The following is a 21169-nucleotide window of genomic DNA, read 5'->3' as shown; positions in this document are numbered from 1 at the left end:
ACACGGTGCCATCCTTGCCGACAATCGCAGCCATCGCTGCCCGAACCCTGCCCCGACTGCAACCTTACTATTGACAAGTATTGTAATCTTCAAGAACCTCGGGCGCCAAACGCCGCTGCACAATGGGCAGCTTTACGTTGGTGAGACGGCGCGCCGTCCCCCTCGCGCTGGCCCTGTGCTCGGCCGCGGCCGTCGAGTACTTCGTGCCCGACGCGCCGCGCCAGCCCCCGACGATCTCCAACGTGACGACGAGCTCCATGATGCTGCACTGGGAGCCCGTCGACGCGCGTTTGAGCTACCCGGTGGACGCCTACGAGGTCGAGGTCATGTCCCTGCAGGAGCGGCACCTCGGCTGGCGGAGCCTCGACGACGCCGTCGAGACCGTCAAGCCGCGCAACGAGGTGCAGACCATCAACATCCGCGTCGACAAGGGGTCGACGGTCGCGGGCGGCTACTTCCAAATCTACGCGGCCTTCGACGGCATCAGCCCGCTGAACACGGACGCCGTGGCCTACACGAGCGAGATCCCCTACGACGCGACGGCCGCCGAGGTCAAGGCGGCCATCGAGGGCCTCGAGAACGTGGACGCGCTCGTCCACGTCATCCGCTGCGACGGCGTGTTGGGCTCCGGCGGCGTCGGCGGCTGGGTCGGCGGCTGCCCCTTCGGCGCCTACGGCGCCTACTCCTGGCACGTCGAGTTCGACACGCCGCGCACGGAGGCGACGGCCTACGACGGCGCCCTCCGCGAGTTCAACCAGCCCACCCTGGACCTCAGGACGCAGACGATGAGCGCGCCCATGCCGTCCGCGGGCTTCGGCTCCATCCCCGTGCTGGGCATCTACAAGGAGACCGTCAGCCTCGGCGTGTCCTGGACGGGGCCCGGCCCGGCGGTCTCCGTGTGGCGCGCGGGCTCGTCGCTGCCCTGCGGCGCGGCCGAGTGGCGGACGTCGCCGAAGCACCCCGTCTCCGGCGTCGTCGGCGGCGGCGGCCGGCCGCCGCCGGCGCCGTTGTGCGCCTACAACGCGACGTCCCTGGCGCACCCCGGCGGCCTCTACGCCTTCCGGATCGCCGCGCACAACGCCGCGGGTTGGTCGCCGCACGGCCCCGCGTCCGAGACCGCGCGGCTCATCGCCGTGCGCCCGCCGCCGCGGCCCCTGGCGCCGGTCTTCGCCGTCCTCGACGACAGCGCCCTGCCGCGGGGCAGCGCCGTCTTCTACGCGTCGACGCCGCCGAACGCGGCCCAGCAGGCCGCGGCGTCCGCGCCGCCCGCGGCGACCTACGAGCTCCAGTACCGCCAGGACGAGGCGGCGCCCTGGGTCGACGCGCCGGCGCCCATCGACGTCGACGGCTCGGGCTGGGCGACGGCGACGCTTTACGGGCTCGAGGCGGGCGCGGCCGTCTTCGCGCGGTCGCGCGCGGCGAACGCGGCGGGCGCGTCGCCCTGGTCCCTGTCGTCCAACGGCGGCGTCGCGACGCGGGACCCGAAGCCGCCCGTGCCCTCGGCGCCCGTCGCGACGCTCGACGGCGGCGACGGCGCGATCCTCGTGCGCTTTTTGCCGTTCGCGGCCGACGGTTTAGGGAGCCGGTCCGCGACGGTCGCGCGCCACTTCGAGCTCGGCACGCAGGCCTGGAAGGGGCGGGGCTTCGCGGCGCCCGTGGGCTGGGACGTCGCCTACGACCGGCCCCTGCCCTACGTGTTGACGGACGCCGTCGACGAGATCCAGCTCGCGACGAGCCGCTGCGACGCGGGCGCGATCTCGGGGGGCACGTTCCGCCTGCGGCTGCCCGTGCGCGGCGCCTACGAGCGCGGCACGGTGACGGGCGACCTGCCGTTCGACGCGTCGGCCTTCGCCGTCAAGAAGGCCCTGGAGGCGCTGGACGTCGTTCCGGAGGGGTCGCTCGCGGTCACGCGGCACACGCCGGGCGCGCTCGAGTCGCACGCGCCCGCGCGGGGCGCCTTCGCCTGGAAGGTCCACTTCAAGGACATCGGCGCCGTCGCCGGCGCGGACCTGCGGGCCACGGGCGTCTTCCCCGCGCTCGAGCCCGAGAACGTGGACCTGAGCTGCGCGTACTCCGGCGACGGCGTCGGCGTCGTCGTCGAGCGGCTCCAGGTCGGCTCGCTGGAGACCTACCGCGACGCGCTGGACGCGGAGGTCTTCAACGTGGAGCCGAACACGCGCTACCGGTTCCGCGCGCGCGCCGTCGACGGTCGCGGCGCGGCGTCCGAGTGGAGCGCCGCGTCCGCGTGGGTCGCGACGAACGACGCCCTGCGCGTCTTCGAGACCGTGGGGCGGTCGACGCAGCGCCGCGCCGAGGCCCGGTCGCTCAAGGAGGCCGCGGTGGGCTGGGCGGCCGCGCGGCAGCGGGATCCGGACTACGTCGGCGGCGCGGGCGACGGCGGCGACGGCGACGGCAACGGCGGTCTGGTCGTGCTCGCGGCCTACGACGGCGCCGCGGCGCACCCGATCAAGGGCGCGCGCGGCGTCTTCTACGCGGCGGGGCGGCCCCAGACCTACGTCGTGCCCCGGCGGCTCCCGGGCCGGCCGGGCGCGAAGCGGCTCGTCGCGAAGCTCTGGGGCGGCGGCGGCGGCGGCGCCGGCGCGGGGCGGGGCGAGGCGAACGCGACGAGCCGCGCGACGGAGGCGCTCGTCGACGACCTGCGCCTGGACAAGTTCTTCGCGCGCGGCGGCGGCCAGGGCAGCAAAAGAGAGCGAAATTCCCAACTTCAAAGGCTCCTATCTCGGCCGTTTTCCACTCGTTTCGGCTGACTTTTGGACGAGCGATCATCTCTCGGAACGGTCTCGAAGCGTGGATGCTTTTTCCGGAACGCGCGCGCGCGGAACACTCACGTTGAAGCGACGTTGAATCACTCTTTTCCTGCCCAGGCGGCGGCGGGGGCTACCTGTCCGTGTCGCTCTCGGTCGTCCCGGGGGAGACGCTGACGGTGCTCGTCGGCGGCGGCGGCGGCGGCGCGACGGACTCGCGGCCGGGCGCGGGCGGCTACGGCGGCGGCGCCGCGGGGGGGCGCGGCGAGTGGTGCGGCGGCGGCGGCGGCGGCCGGAGCGAGGTCGTCCGCACGAGCGACGGCGCCGTGCTCGCCGTCGCCGGCGGCGGCGGCGGCGCGGGCGCGTCGGACTACTGCTGCGGCCACGGCGGCGGCGGCGGCGGCGACGACGGAGAGGACGGCTACGCGCCCGGGCTCGCGACGCCGGTGGACGTCGGTCTGTACGGCGCGGCGCGCGACGAGTACAGCGCCGTCGACGGCGACGGGTCCGGGACGATCGCCGTCGACGTCGGCGGCAGCGACGCGCGGGACCTGAGCGGGCCCCACGCGCGGCACCGCCACGTGGACCTCGGCGAGGCGCCGGGCGCGGACTACTCGGCCGTCGCCGCGGGCGGCCGCGGCGCCTCCCAGGGCGCCGGCGGCGACCCGGGGGCGCCGGGGTCCTTCGAAGTGAGCACGGAGGGCGTCGTCGTGTCGACGTCGCAGCGGCCGGGCGCCGCGGCCGTCGCGGACCTGCGGGGCGCGATCGCCGTCGACGGCGCGCGCGGCGCGCGGAATTTGGGCGGCGCGGGCGGCTCGGGCAAGGAGGGCGGCGGCGGCGGCGGCGGCGGCTACTTCGGGGGCGGCGGCGGCGGCTCGGGCGTCGACGCGGGCGGCGGCGGCGGCGGGTCCGCGTGGTTCGACGCGGACCTCGCCTACCGACCGGTCGAGGCGCGCTGGGGCGCGCTGAGCCCGCCGACGCCCGTCGTCGCCGACGCGAACCACAGCGCCGTGTCCCTCGCGTGGCCGCCCAACGACGCGGCGACCTACTTCTGGGCCGAGCGCTACCACGTGGAGATGGCCGAGGGCGACGTCGGCGGCTTCAAACTCGTCGCGGTCCGCGCGGCGGCCGACGGCGGCGTCGACGTCGCGGGTCTGGACTCGGACGCGGCCTACCGCTTCCGCCTGCGGGGCGCGAACCAGACGGCGACGTCGCCGCCGGGCGAGGCCGTGGCCTGCCGCACGCTGCCCCACCCGCGCGACGAGTGGGTCCGCGTGCACCCGTCCGTCGCGGCCTTTTCCGACGGCGGCTACGGCGCCGCGTCGCCCGTGCTCGGCCGCCCCCACTACAGCATGGGGGCGCAGACGGGCCTGGGGGCCGACGACGCCGCGTCGGAAAGCGCCGCGGGCCGCGCGGCGGACGCGCCGACGGAGTTCTACCCCTCGGCGCCGTCGGGCCGCCAGGGCCACAGCCTCACGCGGCTGGGCGGCGCGCCGGAGATCCGCGCCTATCGTTTACCCTCGGCGGAGCTCGGCGCCGTCTTCCTCTTTGGCGGCCACGGCGACGGCTACGAGTGCGACGGTGCGGTCGGCGCGACGTTCCGCCTCGGCGCGTACCGGTGGCGCGGCTTCGACAACGAGCGCTGCGTGCGGCGCATGGGCGCCTCCGACGAGCTCTGGCGCCTGGACGCGGGTTTACTGGAATGGGAGCTGATCCGGCCGGGCCGCAACGCGTCGTGGCCGCCGCCGCGGAGCCGCCACGTCGCCGCGGCCGTCGGCGGCTTCGTCGCGGTCTTCGGCGGCGTCAAGGAGCCGGACCCGCGCTACGTCGAGGACGGCGACCTCGAGTTCGCCTACTACCGGGACCTGTGGCTGCTGGACGTCGGCGCGCCCCGGCGCGCGACGTGGTCCTGGACGGCGGGCTCGGCCGTCGACCCCGTCTTCGTGCCGGACGCGCGGACGACCTACTTCGACGTGAACGTGACGGCGGGCGACGAGTGGTGTTTGAGAGATGTGGACATCTACGTGCGCATCAGCCACCCCTGCGCGTCCCAGCTGAGCATCTCCGTCGTCGGGCCGGGCCCCGTGTCGGGCGACGGCAACTTCCGCGACCCCGTCGCGGCGTCGTGGCCCGTGCTGCTCCACGCGCCGGACGCGAATTCGGAGGCCTGCGACCGCCTCGACCCGCCCTTCAGCACGCAGGACGCCCTAAACGACTTTGGGTACAAGGGCGACCCGGGCATGCTCTTCGACGACGACGCTCCCGTGGACGTCCGCGCCCCGGACGCGAAGAACCCCTACGGCGGCACCTTCCGGCCCGTCGACGCGCTCGCCGAGTTCGAGGGCGCGCGGCCGAGCGGCACCTGGACGCTCGTGGTGACGGACCATTCCGGCGGCCTGCGGAAAAATTACAACGCGGCGAACTTGACGGCGTTCCGCGTCGTGTCGCGCCTCGAGCGCTGCGAGCGGCGCTACGTCTGGCGCAACGTGACGAACGCCACCGGCGACGCGCCGCCGGCGCTGGCCGGGGCGCTGGGCGTGTCCACGGGCGACAGCCTCTTCGTCTACGGCGGGCGGACCGCGTCGGACCCGTTCCCGGACAAGGCGCTGTGGCGCTACGACATTTTGACGAACGCGTGGACGGCCCTGAGCGCGGCGCCCCAGCCCGAGGGCGTCTACGACCCCGTGGGCAAGGCGGCGGTCATCACGCCCTGGGGCATCTACGCGTTCGGCGGGTTGGGCGGCTGGCACGACGAGCGCGGCCTGCCGTGCTCGCAGTTCGACGGCCGCGTGCTCTGGCTCGACATGCTCTCGAACCGCTGGTGGGGCCTCGACGACGAGGTCTGGCCGGGCCCCCACGAGATCGAGGTCGACCCGGGCCGCCACCGCGTCGACGGCGCGTTCGTCGTCGCGGCGACGGTCGAAGCCGTCAACGACCGGCCCGCGCCGCGGGGGCGCTACTACGCGTCCCTGGCCTACCTCGAGCCGGGCGTCGCCGACGTCGTCTCCGCGGCCGCGGACGTCCGCGCGGGCCTCCTGCCGGACACGGACGCGGCCGTGCCGCCCGCGATCCTCCTCTTCGGCGGCGACGACGACTTCTCGGACCTCGACGACGCCTGGCTCCTCAAGCTCGGCAACGCGTCGCTCCGGCACACGTCGGACCCGCGCTTCGAGTTCCACCTGAGCCCGTCCTTCCACTTCGCCTTCTGCGGCTGGCGCTTCCAGGGCAAGTCCCAGGAGCTCTGGGACGCGTCCTGCGGCGCGAACGCGACGACGTCGCCCATGGAGGACTGCGAGTTCGTCGAGGTCCTCCAGCGCGCCTACTGCGAGCACCAGTACCAGAGCCTCAACCACCTGCCCTATTAAGACCCTAGGCGAACGACCGTGGAGTTTGCGGGCGGCTATTGAGGATGGCATCTCCAAGTTTGGCGTCTTCGTGCAGTGGCTGGGGCCATGGTGCAAGGCCCGTGGAAAGATAAGTGAGCTTGGGGCATTCGCGGGCCAGACGAAGAAATAGCGATGCGCCAAGTGATGGGTGGAAGCTCGTGAAGGACAATAGCGACGAAGCGCACGTTCCCGCGATGAGGGCGTCCACGCCAGCTGCAGTGAACAAAGGAGCCGGGGGGCTTTGGTACGTTAGGCAAAGATGCTCCAAGCCGAGTCTCCCGATGAATCGCAGGCAGACATCATTGACCGGCGCAGGATTGTCCGCGAGGTGGAGAATCAGTTCAGTGAGCTCGGGCCTCGTGCTCGAAAGCGCCTCGAAGAACGCGGGAGTTTTCAAGTCAGGAACGTCATTCATGACATCCAACATCCGTAGCATAGGGCAGCCGGCTGCAAGTTGTAGCACCGATGACGATGAGACCCGGGCCTCTTGTAGGACCACCTTGCGGACGCGAGAGCACAGGGGTGTCGTTAGCATACGAGTGATGAGAGGCGGCGTCACGAGGCAATTCTCAAATGTCCACTCTGTCGCATTTAGGCATCGCCGGCACGCCTCCTCGATATTGTCCAAGTCTGAAGGACAGTACTTTACGTTTTCCTCGATACTCCTCCAATTCGTAAAGTCTAGTTTTGCAAGGTTCGGGAAAAACCTCGCGTAATATTCAGCCGGGCTAGAGCTGGCCAAGCCTAAGCTGGCATCAGTGTCTCCAAATTCAAAACTGCGGAGCAATGGGCATGCGCGACTCATGCTCGTCGCAAATGATTCCAACGCATCGTCCATGGCCGCGTATATGTGCGGAACGTTGAGTGAAATGAACAAGTCTTCCAATAGAGGAGACGCGCGGCAAATTTCCAAGAGCCCTTCCACAGAGATGGATGTGTTAATGACGTCAAGCTCGGTCAAGCCACCCTTGGTGTCCCGGACCAGGGAACGTATCGAACGCAACGCCTCCGTGGACGATCCAGAGAAACTGAGATCTCGACAGGCGCGACCGAATACACGGCCCCAAGCCACTATCGCTCGCGGGTCGCAGTGCGGATCAGCTGGCGCATCGGCTTCTTCGTTGGCGACGCAAATGCGCTCGAACCGCTCCAACATAGTATGAACCGCTCCAACATAGTCTAACCGTTTTTCCACCTTGCCGTAACCCAAATGCGCGTGCAGCAGCGCCCGCTCCACCGCGTCTCGGTAGAAAGGCGACGCTGCGCGGAGCGCGAGCAGTTGTCGACGGTCTTTCCACGACAGTAAGAAGCTTACGACATGGGCCAACGTCTCCGACGGAAGCGCCGCCATCGGCATGACAAAACGAGCTCCGGGCCGGCGGCGGCGACGGGCGGCGGTGGTGCGGCGCGGCGCGGCACGACGGCGCGCAGTTTTACGTCGAGAACAACGCCTGGCACGGCGCGGCCCGTCGCACGACGCGACGCCGGCAGGCCGCAGCACGAGACGAGCTCATATGAATAGACCTCGAGGCCAGTGTTGACCACCACCATCAAGGTTGCACTAACGCAGCCCCGATGGCCGTGGCATCGTCGTGATCCCATCGATGCGCCAGCGCTGGTGGATTACGATCGCAGCGCTGGCCGCCGCGACCGCCCTGGACTGCGAGATCCCCGTGCGCGACATCCCTCTGGCCCGCTTCGACGACGCCACGGCGCTGCGGTCCATCGTGCCCGTCAAGCTCGACACGCGCGCCGTGCGCGCCGCGTTGGATGCCTATTTGCCGACGTTACACCTCAACGCGTCGAAGCAGTGCATCGCCGACTCGTCGGGCCGCATGTGGCGCATGGCGCCCGTCGACGCGTTCCTCGTGGGCTACTCGCGTACCGGCACGACGTCGCTCCGCGAGGAGCTCATCCGCGCCTGCAGGAACACGCAGAAGGGCAAGCTCTGCGCCGTCGCCGCCGCGCCGGCCGGCGAGGGCGAGCTCAACTTCTTCAACAACCCGAAGCGCATCTGGCGGAACGACTACTCGAACTACCTGCAGCGGACTCGCGCGCGACAGGGCGTCCGCGTCCGCTGCGACGACGACCGGCGCGCGTGCCTCGAGTCCAAGCAGGCGCCGAAGCTCGTCGTCGACAAGACGCCGGAGTACTCGTCCCACGTCTGCTACCTGCTGGCGATCTGGCAGACGAACCCGGCGGCGAAGCTCGCGCTCTCGCTCCGCTACCCGTGGCAGTACTTCGAGCGCCACCTCCGGGAGAGCCGCGACGACCCGACCACGTTCCTCGCGCGGCAGTGGGACGCGTACGCGGCGAAGCTGCGGGCCGCGGGCTGCGCGCGCGCGGGCGACTGGGCGCCCGCGTGCTCGCTCGCCGCGTCGCCGTTCCGCGGCCTCGGCGACCTGGACATCGGCGGCCGCTGGAAGACGCCGGCGCGGGTCGGCAGCCCCATCACGCTCACCTTCTTCGAGAGCGCCCACTTCGTGTTTTTGGTCGACGTGCTCTTCCGCGTCTTCGGGAGGGAAAGCGTGCTCGTGCTCCGCATGGACTGGTGCGTGGCGCGCGACGTCTGCGGGCCGAGGCTCGCCGAGTTCCTCGGGCTGCCGCAGTTGAAGGTGCGCGCGAACCCCTACGCGTCCTGGACGAACCGGGGCGCGGTCTCGAAGGCGGCGCAGGCGCCGCGCGAGCCGGCGAACGCGACGCTCGAGAGCGACCCGATGGCGACGATGGCGCGGATCGGGCTGACGCGGGACATGGCCGACGACCTCCTCTTCTACGAGCGGCATTTCTTCGAGCTCCTCGGCTGGAGCTGGCCCCGCGCGTGGGACGCCTACGGTCGTTAGTCCTCCGCGGCGGGCGCCCTGGTCTCGTGCGACGCGTAGGAGAGAAAGATGAGCCAGAGGAAGGACGCCGACGCGACGAAGCCGATGCGCAGCTCCGGCGGGAGGACGCTGAAGGAGACGAAGTGCACCGCGGGCCAGGTTTTCCAGTACGTCGTCAGAACGACGGGCGCGTCGTCCGCGTAGCGTCGGAGGCCGTCGGCGGCGCGCTCGCCGTAGGGCCCGTCGCCGAGCGCGATCTGTTTGAACGGGTAGTAGAGCGGCAAATATAGGAGCGGCACGTGCGCGAACGAATCCGCCGCGACCTTCTTCGCCGCCGTCGCCCAGTCGCGGCCCGCGCCGAAGGCCCGCGTGAAGGCGATGTTATACACAAAGTGCTGGCCGATGCCCAGGTACGCGCCCGAGAAGCTGGCGAAGGCTAAATTCCGCGGTGCGTCGAAGGGCTCGTCTTCCAAGTGCTGGGCCACGGCGTCCGACGCGCTGCCCTTGACGAAGCACGTCGCAAAAGCCGCCGACAGCGGGCGCCGCCGCGACCAGGCGCGGTAGGCGTTGAGCGCCAGCATCGTTAATCGAGTTTGGGCAGCCTCATATGACGAACAAAGCCCAGCGAAGATCAGCACCCTCTCTGTGCAGCTCGGTTCCGCGGGAAGCTTCAGCTCGTTCAAAACATGGCGGAGGTGGGTGCCCACTCCAGCAACCACCCAACCCGCCCAAAACGACGCGCGCACGCTCTCATTCGCATCGCATGGATCGCATCGATCGACCGCGCGCAAAAATCGCGCCGCGCGCGCCCCCGCCGCGCCGTCGCGCCTCCGCTCACCCGCTACCCCTGTAGTTCTTCGAGACGGGCATCTGCGCGCGCACGAACGGCGCCGGCCTGGCCAAGTACGAGCCGGGCAAGATGGTGAGCGTCGTCGGCCGCGTCACGGGCGAGAACGCCATCGAGACGTCCGACGGCGTCGCGGTGTCCATCTCCGCGCACTCGCTGGAGTTCCCCGCGAGGTGCGCCTCTCCGTCCCTCTCCCGCGCCGCGCGCCCGCGACGCCGCGCGCGACCTCCCCACGCGACGCGCGCGCACGCCCGCGCCGCGCCCCGATGCCCCGCGCCGCCGCGCGCGACCTCCCCTCACGCGTCCTTGCGCAGCGGCTGCGTCGAGGTCGTCGGCACGATCGAGGACGGCGCGTGCCTGTCGCCGACGCGGTTCTGCAGCTTCGGCGAGGAGTTCGACCTCAAGAACTACGACGACCTCGTCGGCCACATCGAGGGCAAGTACAAGGACCTCTTCCAATGAGCGGCCTCGCGCGACGGCGGGCTGTATAAGGCAGTCTTAGAGCCCGAGCGCGTCGAGGAGCCGCCCCTTGAGGGCGGCCTTGAGGCCCTTGACCTCGAGGCCCCGGGCCTCGAGGGCCTTCTTCAGCAGGGGCACGGTCATCTTGTCGACCTGCGCCTTCGTGAGCGACGGCGCGGCCGCCGCGGGCGCGGGGGCCTCGGGCTCCGGGGCCGGCGCCGCGGGCTCCGGCTCCGGCGCCGGCGCGGCGACGGGCTTGGGCGCCGCGGCCTCCGGCTCCGGCGCGGCGGCGACGGGCTTGGGCGCCGCGGCGGGCTTGGGCTTGGGCTTGGGCTTGGGCGCGGCGGCGGCGGGCGCCTCCGGCTCCGGCGCCTCCTTGGGCGCCGCGCCGCGGAGGCCCAGGAGCTCGTCCTTGCCGTAGCGGAGCGCGGGCTCGGCCGCCGCCGCCTCGGGCGCCGCCGCCTCGGGCGCGTCCTCGGCCGGCGGCGGCCGGGGCTTGCCCTTGAGCGAGACGACCTTCTTCGCGGGCGGCGGCGGCGCGGGCGCCTTGGGCTTCGGCGGCGCCTCCGACGCCGGCGGCAGCTCCGCGGCCATCTGCGCGCGCAGGAGCTCCTGCTTCTCGCGCGCTTTGCGGAGCCGCTCCGCGCGGAGCTCGGCCGCCGACGGGCCCGGCTCGGGCTCCGGCGCCGAGTCCGCGGGCGTCGACGACGCCGGCAGCTCGAAGTCCGCCGGCGCGCCGGACCCGGGGAGCTTCGCGAGCCCCGTCTTCGCCGCGAGGCGCGCGGCGCCCGCGCCGTCGCCGCCGAAGCGGTCCGCGTTGCGCTTCCGCTGCGCGAGCACGGCCTCGGAGACCTCGGCCTGCTTCGGCGGCGGCGACGGCGACCGGGACCGCGACCGGGACCGGCTCGGGGACCGGCGCGCGCGCACGGGCCCGCGGCCGCGGACGGCGATGCGGCGCCAGATCCGGTCCTTGTCGACGACGTGCACCTTGTGGACGCGCCGCAGCTCGTCGCGGAGCTCGTCGGCGCGCCGGTACTCGCGGTCGCTGCGGCACTTGGCGCGCTCCGCGACGAGCGCCTCGGCGGCTTGAAGCGCGTCGTCGCTCTCGAAGGCCGGCGCGCCGGGCTCGTCGTCGCCGCGCTCGTACGGCGGCAGCGTCGCCCGGCCCCGGTCCCGGGGCCCGCCGTCGCGGCCGCGCTCGCGGCGCCAGGTCCGGTCCTTGTCGCTCACGTAGACCTGGTGGACGCGGCGCAGCTCGTCGCGCAAGTCGTCCGCGCGGCCGTAGTCGCGGTCCGACCGCGCCTTGACCCGCTCGGCGACGAGCGCCTCCGCGGCCGCCGCCGCGGCCTCGTCGGCGAAGTCCTCCGCGCCGGGCTCGTCGGGCGCGCGCGCGTAGGGCTCGTCGCGGTCGACGTAGCCGCCGCGGTCGTGGCCGTCGCGCGGCGGCGGCGGCGCGCCGCGGTCGGGCACGTAGACCGCGTCGGCGGGGTCGTCGTCGTAGGCCGCGGGCCGCGGCGGCGGCGCCGCGGCGGCCGGCGGCGGGCTCGCCGGCCGGCCGAGGTCCAGCGAGTCGCGGCGGCCCATGTCCTCCTCGAGGAGGTCGGCTAGAGCGGCGTCGCCGGCGCCCGCGCCGCTGTCGACGCGCGCGCGCTTCTCGGGCTCGTCGTCGCCGCTCGAGCTGTCGGCGCGCGCGCGCTTCTTCGACTTCTTCTCCTTCTTCGACGCCTTCTTGGCCTTCTTCGCCGCCTTCTTCTCCTTTTTCAGGGCCTTCTTGAGCGCCTTCTTCTTCGCCTTCTTCTCCTTGCGCTCCCGGGCGCCGCTGCTCAGGCTGCCGTCGCTGCTGCTGCTCGACGACGAGCGGCCCATCGTGCCGATGCGACGTGGTTGGTGGTGGTGGCGGCGCGGTGCAAGCACTTGGTGGTGCTCAAGCTCGCGAGCTCGGCGCTCGGGCGCGAGGCATCGGCGAGCGCCGGGGGTTTTACGCCACCGCGCGCCGCCCCCGCTCACCACACGTAGAGCCAGGCGATGGCGTCGACGGAGACGTGGCCGGCCTTGTCGGGCGTCGACGGCGTCGTGGGGACGTCCTTCGCGGGCCAGTCGCCGTTGCACCAGGCGCTCGTGCCCTTGTGGAGCGGCGCGTCCGAGGACGCGATCCAATAAAGCTCGAAGGACTCCGTGAAGAGGATGGGGTCCTTCTCGTGGATCCTGTATGCCGCGACGGTGTTGGGGTCGCCGCTGGGGCTCGGCTCGTCGACGGCGCCGAGGTCGAAGCCGCCGAAGGGCTGGTGCATCGGCGCCATGCCGCCGAAATAGGCCGCGAGGAAGTAGTCCTCCAACCCCGACGACAGCCAGAGGCCCGCGCCGTCGACGCGCGCGGACATGCAGCCCTCCTGGAAGAGGTAGTCCGACGAATTGGCGACGAGCGTCAGCTGCCGGAGCAGGCCGCCGGTCCCGGAGACGTTCGCGAGCGCGACGACGGAGTTCGCCCGGACCGTCGCCGTCGTCCGTTGCAGCCGGAGCCGCGCCGAGGGCGGGAGCTCGAGCCCGGACAGGACGAGCGGCGCCTGCTCCACGCCGCGGACCATGTACCAGAAGTGAACCGCCGTCGGGTTCGTCACGGTCACGCGGACGCTCCTCGCGAAGGGGACCAGGTACGTGTTCCAGAACCCGCTGTCGTGCGTGCGGCCGAAGGACTCGCCCGCGGCCCAGGGCGGCTCCCCGGCCGGGTCGTCGCGGCCGCGGACGTGCGTCTGGTTCGGGCCCGCGCCGTGCGCCATGCCGACGTCGTAGTCGACGCTCGCGGTGGTTTCGCCGTCGACGTAGATCCGAACGCGGAGGTTGAAATTGCCGAAACCGCCGTGCCATTGCTGCGTGATGGCGCCGTGGGTCGCGCCGGAGGGGAGCGTGTGCTCGAAGGCGGTCTTCTCTTCGCCGGCGGCGATGGGCGACTCCTTGATGGCCGTGCCGAAGGACCGCATGTTGCCGTTGACGGGCGTGCTCGCGACTGGCAGCGCGAAAGCGATCATGGCGGGCACGAGGCAGCCCATGCGCACCATCCGGAAGGCCTCAACGAAGATGTTTGCACACAACGTTGCACCCAGGCTGCCGCTGACGCCGCATCGATGGCTGGAGGATCGCGCTCATCGATGGCTACCGCGCTCACGCTCCTCGCGACGGCCTCCGCCTTCGTCGCGCCGCGGGCGCGCGCGCCGCTCACGCGCGTCGCCGCCGCGCCCGCCGACGCCGCGGAGACGCTCTTCGCGTCGCAGGAGGCGTCGATGTCGAGCATCAAGTCGGCCCTCAACCTGATGGAGAAGGACTACCCCGCGAGCCTCGGCCTGGCGAGCTTCGCCCCCGCCACGGGCGGCGGCGGCACGCTGAAGTCCTACGAGGCGCCCGGCGACGACAACGTCGCGTGGGCGTCGGACCTCCGCGTCGCCGGCGGCGACGTCACCGTGAGCTCGCTTACCGTGTGGTGCGGCCCGCTCAAGGACGTGCCGCACCTCGTCGCGCGGACGACGGTCACGGCGGACGCCGTGGATGTGTACGTCGACTTCCGCCCGCGCGCGGCCGTGGGCTACGAGACCGCGCTGCCGGACGGGTCGTTCCCGGAACCGGACAGCCGCGACGCGTTCATGGCCCGGGGCAAGCGCGACGACCTGGAGAAGCGCTTCTACGGCGGGCTCCGGGACTGGCGCGCGGGCGTCGCCGGCGCGCCGAAGCCCGCGCCCGCGAGCGAGACGGAAGCGCTCATGCGGTCGCCCGTCGCCGTCGACGTGTCGCTGCCCGCGGGCGCCGACAGCGTCGCGACGGCCGCGGCGCTCTGCGCCGACGCGGCCAAGACCTTCCTCGCCTGGACGGCCGAGGACCACGCGCTCAAGCCGGGCATGCAGGTCACGTCGACGTACGCGCGCGACACGAAGCTCCGATCGAACAACTACGGCCTCCTCCTCGACACCTACGGCGCGCTCTTCGGCGCCGACGGCCAGAACATCGCCGCGGGCGACGCCGGGCCGCTGGACGAGGCCTACGTCGGCGGCGCGTCCTGAGCTCGCGCGGCCGCGGCGGCGCGGGGTCCGGGACGCGCGCGGCTTAAACGAAGGAGTCGAGCTTCGGAGAGTGCGAGAGAGAGCGTTGCGTCTGCTTTGCCAGCGGCTGCGTCGATTAGTTCTAGCCGCAGCCGTCGCGCGCAAAAGGCAACATCGCTTCAACCAGTCGTGGAGCTGTCGAGCTCGAGGAGCACTTCGTATGGGCGAGAGATTTTAGCGGGCACGACTCCCAGCAAACGATGGGCGGCGGCAAGAAGAAGAAGGATCCCGCGAAGGAGCTCGCCAAGAAGCAGCGCAAGGCGGCGAAGCAGGAGCGCTGCGCCGCGAAGCGCGAGGGCAAGCTCGCCGGCCCCGACGAGGAGGTGGACCTGCTGGCGCTCATCGCCGCGCAGCGCCTCAAGGACGCCGCGCGCACGGAGGTCACGGTCGCGAAGCTCGAACCGCCGACCGACGGCGCCTTCGCGCCGTTCCCGCCGCGGTGCAACGCGTCGCTCGCGGCCGTCGGCGACGACCTCTACTTGTTCGGCGGCGAGCTCAACGAGGGCGACCAGACGACGGTCTTCAACGACCTCTACCGCTACCGCACGGCGAAGGACGAGTGGTACGCCGTCGCGTCGCTGAACGCGCCGTCGCCGCGCTGCGCGCACCAGGCCGTCGCGCTGGGGAAGCACGTCTACGTCTTCGGCGGCGAGTACGCGACGCTCACGCAGTTCTACCACTACCGCGACCTCTGGCGCCTCGACACGCGCACCCACGCCTGGGAGCTCGTCGAGCCGGCGAAGAAGAAGGGCCCGTCCGCGCGGAGCGGCCACCGCTGCTGCGAGTGGCGCGGGAAGATCCTGCTCTTCGGCGGCTTCTTCAAGGCGTCGTCGGAGGTCGAGGCGACGTTCATGAACGACGCCTGGCTCTACAGCCCCTCGGACAACGAGTGGCGCGAGCTCAAGTTCTCGAAGCGGCCCGGCGTCGCGAAGCCGCCCGTGCGATCCGGCGGCGTGCTCTTCGCGTCCACCGAGGACCACGCGACGATCTGGGGCGGCTACAGCGAGATCAAGTGCGACAACGCCGTCAAGGCCCAGGGCAAGGAGCACGGCGACTGCTGGAAGCTGACCATCGGCGACCCCTTCGCGGGAGACGCGACGCCCGAGAGCTCGTGGGAGCGCGTGCCTCTCAAGGGCGCGACGCCGGACAAGCGCTGCGGCGCGGCGTCGGCCGCGCGCCTCGACCAGGCCCACGTCTTCGGCGGCGTCCACGACGTCGACGGCGACGGGCTCTCGTCGACGTCGCTCTTCTACGACGATCTGCACGTCTTGGACCTCGGCAAGCGCAAGTGGAAGCGCCGCGAGGCCTCGGAGCGCGAGGCCGACGCGCCGCCTCCGGCCGCGCCCTGGGACGTCGCCGCGCTCGCGTCGGCCCTCGCCGTGCCGCCGCCGGCGCCGCCGCGCCACAAGGCCGCCGACGCCGCCGCGCCGCCGAAGCCGGCGGCGCCGCGGCCGACGGCGCCGCCGCCGCGCATCGGCGCGTGCGCCGCGATCGTCAACAAGGTCCTCTACGTCGCCGCGGGCGCGCTCGAGGTCGGCGACCGCGAGCTCGCCCTCGACGACTTCTGGAGCCTGGACACGCGGAAGAAGGCCGCGGACTGGACGTGCCTCCTGCCGGGCACGATGACGTCGCGGTCCGCGGCGTGGAAAGTCGAAGCGCCGGACTCGGACTCGGACTCGGACTCCGAGGACCTCGGCGACACGTCCGACGACGACGACGACGGCGTCGAGCACGCGCGCGCCGACGACCGCCGCGCGGAGCCCGACGAGGAGAAGAAGGCCGACGACGGCGACGGCCAGTCCGTCGCGCGGTCGCGGCGCCGCGGCGGGTAACACCCACACTACATTAGCGGCGACAGCCCCGCGGGCGCCGACGACGGCGACGCGCGGCCCCGGGGCCAGTGCCGCGCGCGGGAGCTCGGCGCGGTCGTCGCGGGCCGCGTGGGCAGCAGGCCGCCGGGCCGCTGCGAGGACGACGTCCCCGGCCGCCGGAGCTTGCGGGAGATGCGCATGGCGCCCCGGAGCGTCGACATCTTGCGCTCCGCGCGCTGGATCAGCTCCGCCTCGCTGAGCTGCGGAAGCGCGTCGACGGCCGGCGCCGGCTTCGCGTGCTTCCGCCGCCGCGGAGTCTTGCGCGCGGGCGGCGGCGCGCGCGCGCCGCGCGGCGGGCTCGCGGGCACCCAGCGCCGCACGGCGGACTTGCGGGACGCGCCGGACGCCAGCGACGAGTTGCCCGTGATCCACGTCGCGCCTGTGTGGAAATCAACCAGTGGAACGCCCCGTCCAGCAAAAAGAAACTGTCCAATACGCTCACGTTGAAGTCGGGTTGAAGATTTGAGTTCGGCCCGGCGTCGCGCCCGACGCGTACGTGAACGACGACCGCATGGACCCCACGGTCAATTGCGACGCGTTGTCGTCGAACTTGGGCGCGGGCCGCACGAAGCTGTGCTGCGTCGGCCGGTGCTTGAAGGAATGCGCCCCGAGCTCCGTCGCCGTCGTCTCGTAGATGGCGTTGAGCGCGCGGAGCCGGTTGCCGGCCGCCGGGTCCGTCCGCCGCGCGACGCGGCACTCGACCCAGAGCCGCCATCGGTCCCAGACGGCGCGCACGGCGATCTGGCGCGCGTTGCGCCGCGGCGACCCGGACTCCTGGTCGCCCGTCATGGCCGAGATCGTCAGGTAGTGGTGCTTCTGCACGAGGTGCTCGCGCCGCCTCTGTAAAACGAGGTCGAACCAGCACCGCATGTGGAGGAGCATGTCCTTGCCCTCGTCCGTCGCGCCGAGGTCCGCCGCCGGCGTGTCGATGACCTTCTGCAGGTCCTTCTCGTACTTGGCGATCTCGACCTCCTGGTCGTGGATGGCCTCCTCGATTTCCTTGAGCTCCTTGAGCATGCCCGTCAACTTGTTCTCCTTGGGCTCCTCCTCGGGCTGCTTTTTGGCGCGCCTCGACGACGTCTTTGCCAGCGCGGCGACTTGCGCGATTCTCGGCGCCGTGGCCGCTCCATCGATGCGCTCTCGTGCGACCGCCAAGGCTGCGGCTTTCGCCTTTCGCGGCGCCATGGTCGTGGAGAGGCGGGGCGCAGGGGCGCGGGCGGGCAGCCTTATGTCACGCTTTAGAGAGGCACATCATCGTTTCTCCAGGCATCACTCGTTGTTGAATCGGGTGTTGCACTCGCTGATAAAAAACCCACAAGAGAGAGCATGGCCGCGAGCAAGATCGCGAGCGCCATGGGCAGCCGCTTCCGCACGTGGCCCATCGGCGAGACGGCGGCCCTGCACGGCGAGCTCGCCGCGCTGGGCCTCGAGCTGCCGGCGGCGGCCATCGACGGCACGGGCCCCGACGCCGACGCGTCGGCTCTCTCGAACGCGCTCGTGTCCGTCGGCGCGAGCGGCCGCGGCGGCACGGGCTCCTTCATCAGCAAGAGCGGCCTCATCGTGACGAACCACCACGTCGCCCTCGACGCCGTGCGGTCCGCGAGCCGGCGCGCGGGCGTCGACTACCTCGAGGACGGCTTCGTGGCCAAAAGCCGCGCGGACGAGGTCGCGACGGAGAGCTACGAGTGCTGGATCACGCGGCGCTGCGAGGACGTGAGCGCCGCCGTCGTCGACGCCGCGGGCGCGGAGGCGGACCCGCTCAAGCGCGCGCTCGCGTTCCGCGACGCGGCTCTGAAAACGGCGAAGGACCGCGAGGCGGGCGAGGCCGGCGGCGCGCGCTGCGAGGTCAAGGCGACGTGGCCCGAGCGCACCTACACGCTCTTCGTCTACGAGCGCCTGAGCGACGTGCGCCTCGTCTACGTGCCGCCGCGGTCGCTGGGCAACTTCGGCGGCGACGTCGACAACTTCGAGTGGCCCCGGCACACCGCGGACTTCGCTTTGCTGCGCGCCTACGGCGCCGACGGCCGCCCCTACGCGCCGTCGGCCCACCTGCGGACGGCGCCCGGCGGCGCCGACGCCGGCGACTTCGTCTTCCTCCTCGGGTTTCCCGGGCGGACGACGCGCTACGCGCCCGCGTCGCGGCTCAGGTACGCGGAGGCCGTCGCCGTGCCGTCGCTCTGCCGCGACTTCCGGCGCAAGCTCGACCTCATGGAGCGGGCCCTCGACGAGGACGAGGGCCGCGCGCCGCCGCCGGCGCCCGCGGCCGCCGCGCCGAGGATCGCGTCGTACGCGGCGGCCGAGCCCCGCCGCGCGGTGCCCAAGATGGTCGACCTCGGCGTCACGGCCAAGACGCGGGGCAAGCCGACCTACCCGAAGAAGGCGCCGCCGGCGCCGGCGCCGCCGGCGGCCGGCGGCGGCTGCCGGCTGAAGATCGCCGCCGCGAGGAAGTCGCTCGCGAACGAGTTGAAAAGGTCGTCGGGCAAGCGGGCCATGCTCCGGCGCGTGGGCCTCGTCGCCGAGCGCGAGGCCGAGGAGCAGGCGCTCGTCGCCGCCGCGCCGGCCGCGCGGCCGCTGCTCGACGAGCTCGCGCGCGTCTACGCGCGCCTCGAGGCGACGGCGGGCCGCCGCGACGCGCTGGAGAAGCTGACGGGCGTCTACCACGGCAGCGCCCTCCTCGCGGCGGCGTCGGCGCTCTACGACGCGGCCATCGAGTCGGCGAAGCCCGACGACGCGCGCGAGGCCTACCTCCGGGAGCGGAATCTCGACTTCACGGCGGCGCGCCTCGCGAAGCGCCTCGACGACGTCCACGCGCCCCTCGAGGCGGCGCTCGTGTTGGATGCCCTGACGGGGTCGAACTGGGCCGCGCTCTACCCGGCGCCGCGGGCGCCGAACCTGGACCTGGCCTTCAACGCGGATCGCCGCGACGTGCGCCGCGACGTCGTGGGCCTGCCGACGGTGCCCGTCGACCCCGTCGACGAGGGCGCCGTCGAGGCGGCGCTGACCCTGCCCATGCACCTGAACATGGTCCACGGCATGACACCCGGCGGCTGCGAGACGTTGGAGGCCGCGCGGTCGCTCGTCGACAAGTCCAGGTTAAGAAAGCTCGGCAAGGACGAGCTCCGCGCGATGCTCGCGGCGCCCAAAGACATGGCCTGGGAGGTCCAGTCCGACGTCTTCATGGGCGTCATCGAGTCCTGCTACCCGCCCTTCCTCGCGGACCGCGACGAGACGCGCGCGCTCGTCGGCCGCCGCGACCGGCTCTGCGCGGAGCTCCTGGACCTCCAGCGCGGCCTGGACGCGGGCGAGCCGGCCTACCCGGACTGCAACGGGTCGCTGCGCCTCTCCGCGGGCTTCGTCGAGGGCTACAGTCCCTGCGACGCCGTCGTCCACGCGCCGCGGACGACGCTCGGCGGGCTCGTCGACAAGGCGGACGACGCGGTGTCGCGCTACGAGGCCGGCGACGCGCGAGCGCGCGACTTCGCGCCGCCGGCGCGCTTCCTGGACCTCGCGCGCGGCGGCGCGCGGGACACGCCGGCGAACGTGCTCTACTCGACGGACACGCTCGGCGGCAACAGCGGGTCGCCCGTGCTCGACGCGGCGGGCCGCTTCGTCGCCATCAACTTCGACCGCCAGCGCCCGGGCCTCGTCAACGAGTACAAGTACGACCCGCGCTACTCGCGCTCCATCGGCGTCGACGTCCGCATGATCCTCTGGCTCGTCGGAACCTACGACGGCGCCGCGGACCTCGTCGCGGAGATGCTCGAGGCCTAAAAGATTACTTGTCGATGGTGAGGACCTGCTGGTCCTGGGCGAACTTGTCGAAGACGAGGCGGAGCCGCTCGATGTACTGGACCTTCAGGTCGTCGATCTGCTCCTGCGTCGGCTCCGGGATGCGCGGGCAGGCGATCGGGTCGCCGACGACGGTGATGATGGGCCGCCGCATGGGCATGGGGCTGCCGAACGTCGCCGAGTTCGAGCCCGCTCCCAGGTAGACGGGCACGGCGTAGCCGAAGAGCCGCAGCGCCGCCGCCTGGAGCCGCCGCACGGGCCCCGTCGGGCTCACGACGCCGTAGAGGTCGTTCTCCCCGAAGGAGAACACGGGCACGAGCTTCGCGCCGTGCTGCAGCGCGATGCGGAAGAAGCCGTTGCGCTTCCGCAGCGTGAGCACGTGCTCGCCGCCCGGCGACGCGTCGAGGCTCTCCGCCGCGCCGCCGGGCACGATGACGACGGCCGCGCCGGGCCCCGACGAGAGCGCGTTTTTGATGGATTTCGCCGACACCTCTATGATGCCGAGGCCCAGGAGCAGCTCCCGGAAGAAGGGGATGCGGAAGTTGAAGCCCAAAGTCGCGCAGTGGAAGCGGAGCTTCGGGAAGAGCTTCGACGCGCCGGAGCCGTCGAACGCGAACTGCGTGAAGCAGCCCACGGAGATGATGCCGTGCGGATGATACCCAAAGAGGTAGACCGATCGATCGTCGAAGTCCGCGTCGGCGCTGGCCTTGCGGATTTTGATGGGGAAGTAGCCGCCGAGCCAGCTCGAGAACCGCGACAGCTGCAGCGCGCGGATCCTCCGGCCGCAGCGCCGCGGCGCGTCGTCGCGGGCGACCCAGGTGGCGTAGAGGATCATCGCCGCCGCGCCCGCGCGCGACCGGGCCGCCAGGACCGCGTAGACCGCGTAACCCGACGCGGCCAGAGAGAGCGGGTACGCGAAGAACAAGCACGCGACGGCGAAGAACTGGCGCTTCTTGACGTCGGGGAGCACCAGCGGCGTGAGGAACGCGGAGCTCGACTCGAGGCGCTGCTGGAAGACGCGCTGCAGCGCGTCGATGGACGCGGACACGTCGACGGCGCCGCGGCTCTTGAGCGTCGCGTTCTCCTCCTCGAGCTGGGCCACGCGCCGGCGCAGCGCCTCGAGCTCCGACGCCATGAGTCCT

General features: G+C 72.1%; 6 protein-coding genes across 6 annotated transcripts; 4 read left to right on the top strand and 2 right to left on the bottom strand.

The window, feature by feature from the left end:
* Positions 1 to 122: 122 nt before the first annotated feature.
* AURANDRAFT_66083 (hypothetical protein) lies at positions 123 to 6130 on the top strand (the record flags this gene model as incomplete). Its single annotated transcript, XM_009041213.1, has 2 exons — positions 123 to 2757; positions 2886 to 6130. The coding sequence occupies 2 exons, from the start codon at positions 123 to 125 to the stop codon at positions 6128 to 6130; spliced, it is 5880 nt and encodes a 1959-aa protein (XP_009039461.1).
* A 1625-nt stretch (positions 6131 to 7755) lies between these two features.
* Positions 7756 to 8994, top strand: AURANDRAFT_66082 (hypothetical protein; the record flags this gene model as incomplete). Its single annotated transcript, XM_009041214.1, has 1 exon — positions 7756 to 8994. One exon carries the CDS (start codon positions 7756 to 7758, stop codon positions 8992 to 8994), a length of 1239 nt encoding a protein of 412 aa, XP_009039462.1.
* A 1324-nt stretch (positions 8995 to 10318) lies between these two features.
* Positions 10319 to 12660, bottom strand: AURANDRAFT_66081 (hypothetical protein; the record flags this gene model as incomplete). Its single annotated transcript, XM_009041149.1, has 2 exons — positions 10319 to 12107; positions 12287 to 12660. 2 exons carry the CDS (start codon positions 12658 to 12660, stop codon positions 10319 to 10321), a joined length of 2163 nt encoding a protein of 720 aa, XP_009039397.1.
* Positions 12661 to 13425: 765 nt separating this feature from the next.
* On the top strand, positions 13426 to 14328 carry AURANDRAFT_66080 (expressed protein; the record flags this gene model as incomplete). The annotated part of the gene is made up of 1 exon (XM_009041215.1): positions 13426 to 14328. The coding sequence occupies one exon, from the start codon at positions 13426 to 13428 to the stop codon at positions 14326 to 14328; it is 903 nt and encodes a 300-aa protein (XP_009039463.1).
* A 284-nt stretch (positions 14329 to 14612) lies between these two features.
* AURANDRAFT_15388 (hypothetical protein) lies at positions 14613 to 15197 on the top strand (the record flags this gene model as incomplete). The annotated part of the gene is made up of 1 exon (XM_009041216.1): positions 14613 to 15197. A coding segment is annotated over one exon (585 nt), but the record flags the coding sequence as incomplete, so codon positions are not given.
* A 4816-nt stretch (positions 15198 to 20013) lies between these two features.
* Positions 20014 to 20862, bottom strand: AURANDRAFT_30269 (hypothetical protein; the record flags this gene model as incomplete). The annotated part of the gene is made up of 1 exon (XM_009041148.1): positions 20014 to 20862. The coding sequence occupies one exon, from the start codon at positions 20860 to 20862 to the stop codon at positions 20014 to 20016; it is 849 nt and encodes a 282-aa protein (XP_009039396.1).
* Positions 20863 to 21169: the final 307 nt, after the last annotated feature.

Source organism: Aureococcus anophagefferens (genome assembly GCF_000186865.1).
Source record: "Aureococcus anophagefferens unplaced genomic scaffold AURANscaffold_19, whole genome shotgun sequence".
Lineage (NCBI taxonomy): Eukaryota > Pelagophyceae > Pelagomonadales > Pelagomonadaceae > Aureococcus > Aureococcus anophagefferens.
The sequence above is the reverse complement of the archived record's forward strand: the minus strand, read 5'-3'. Positions and strand labels throughout refer to the sequence as shown.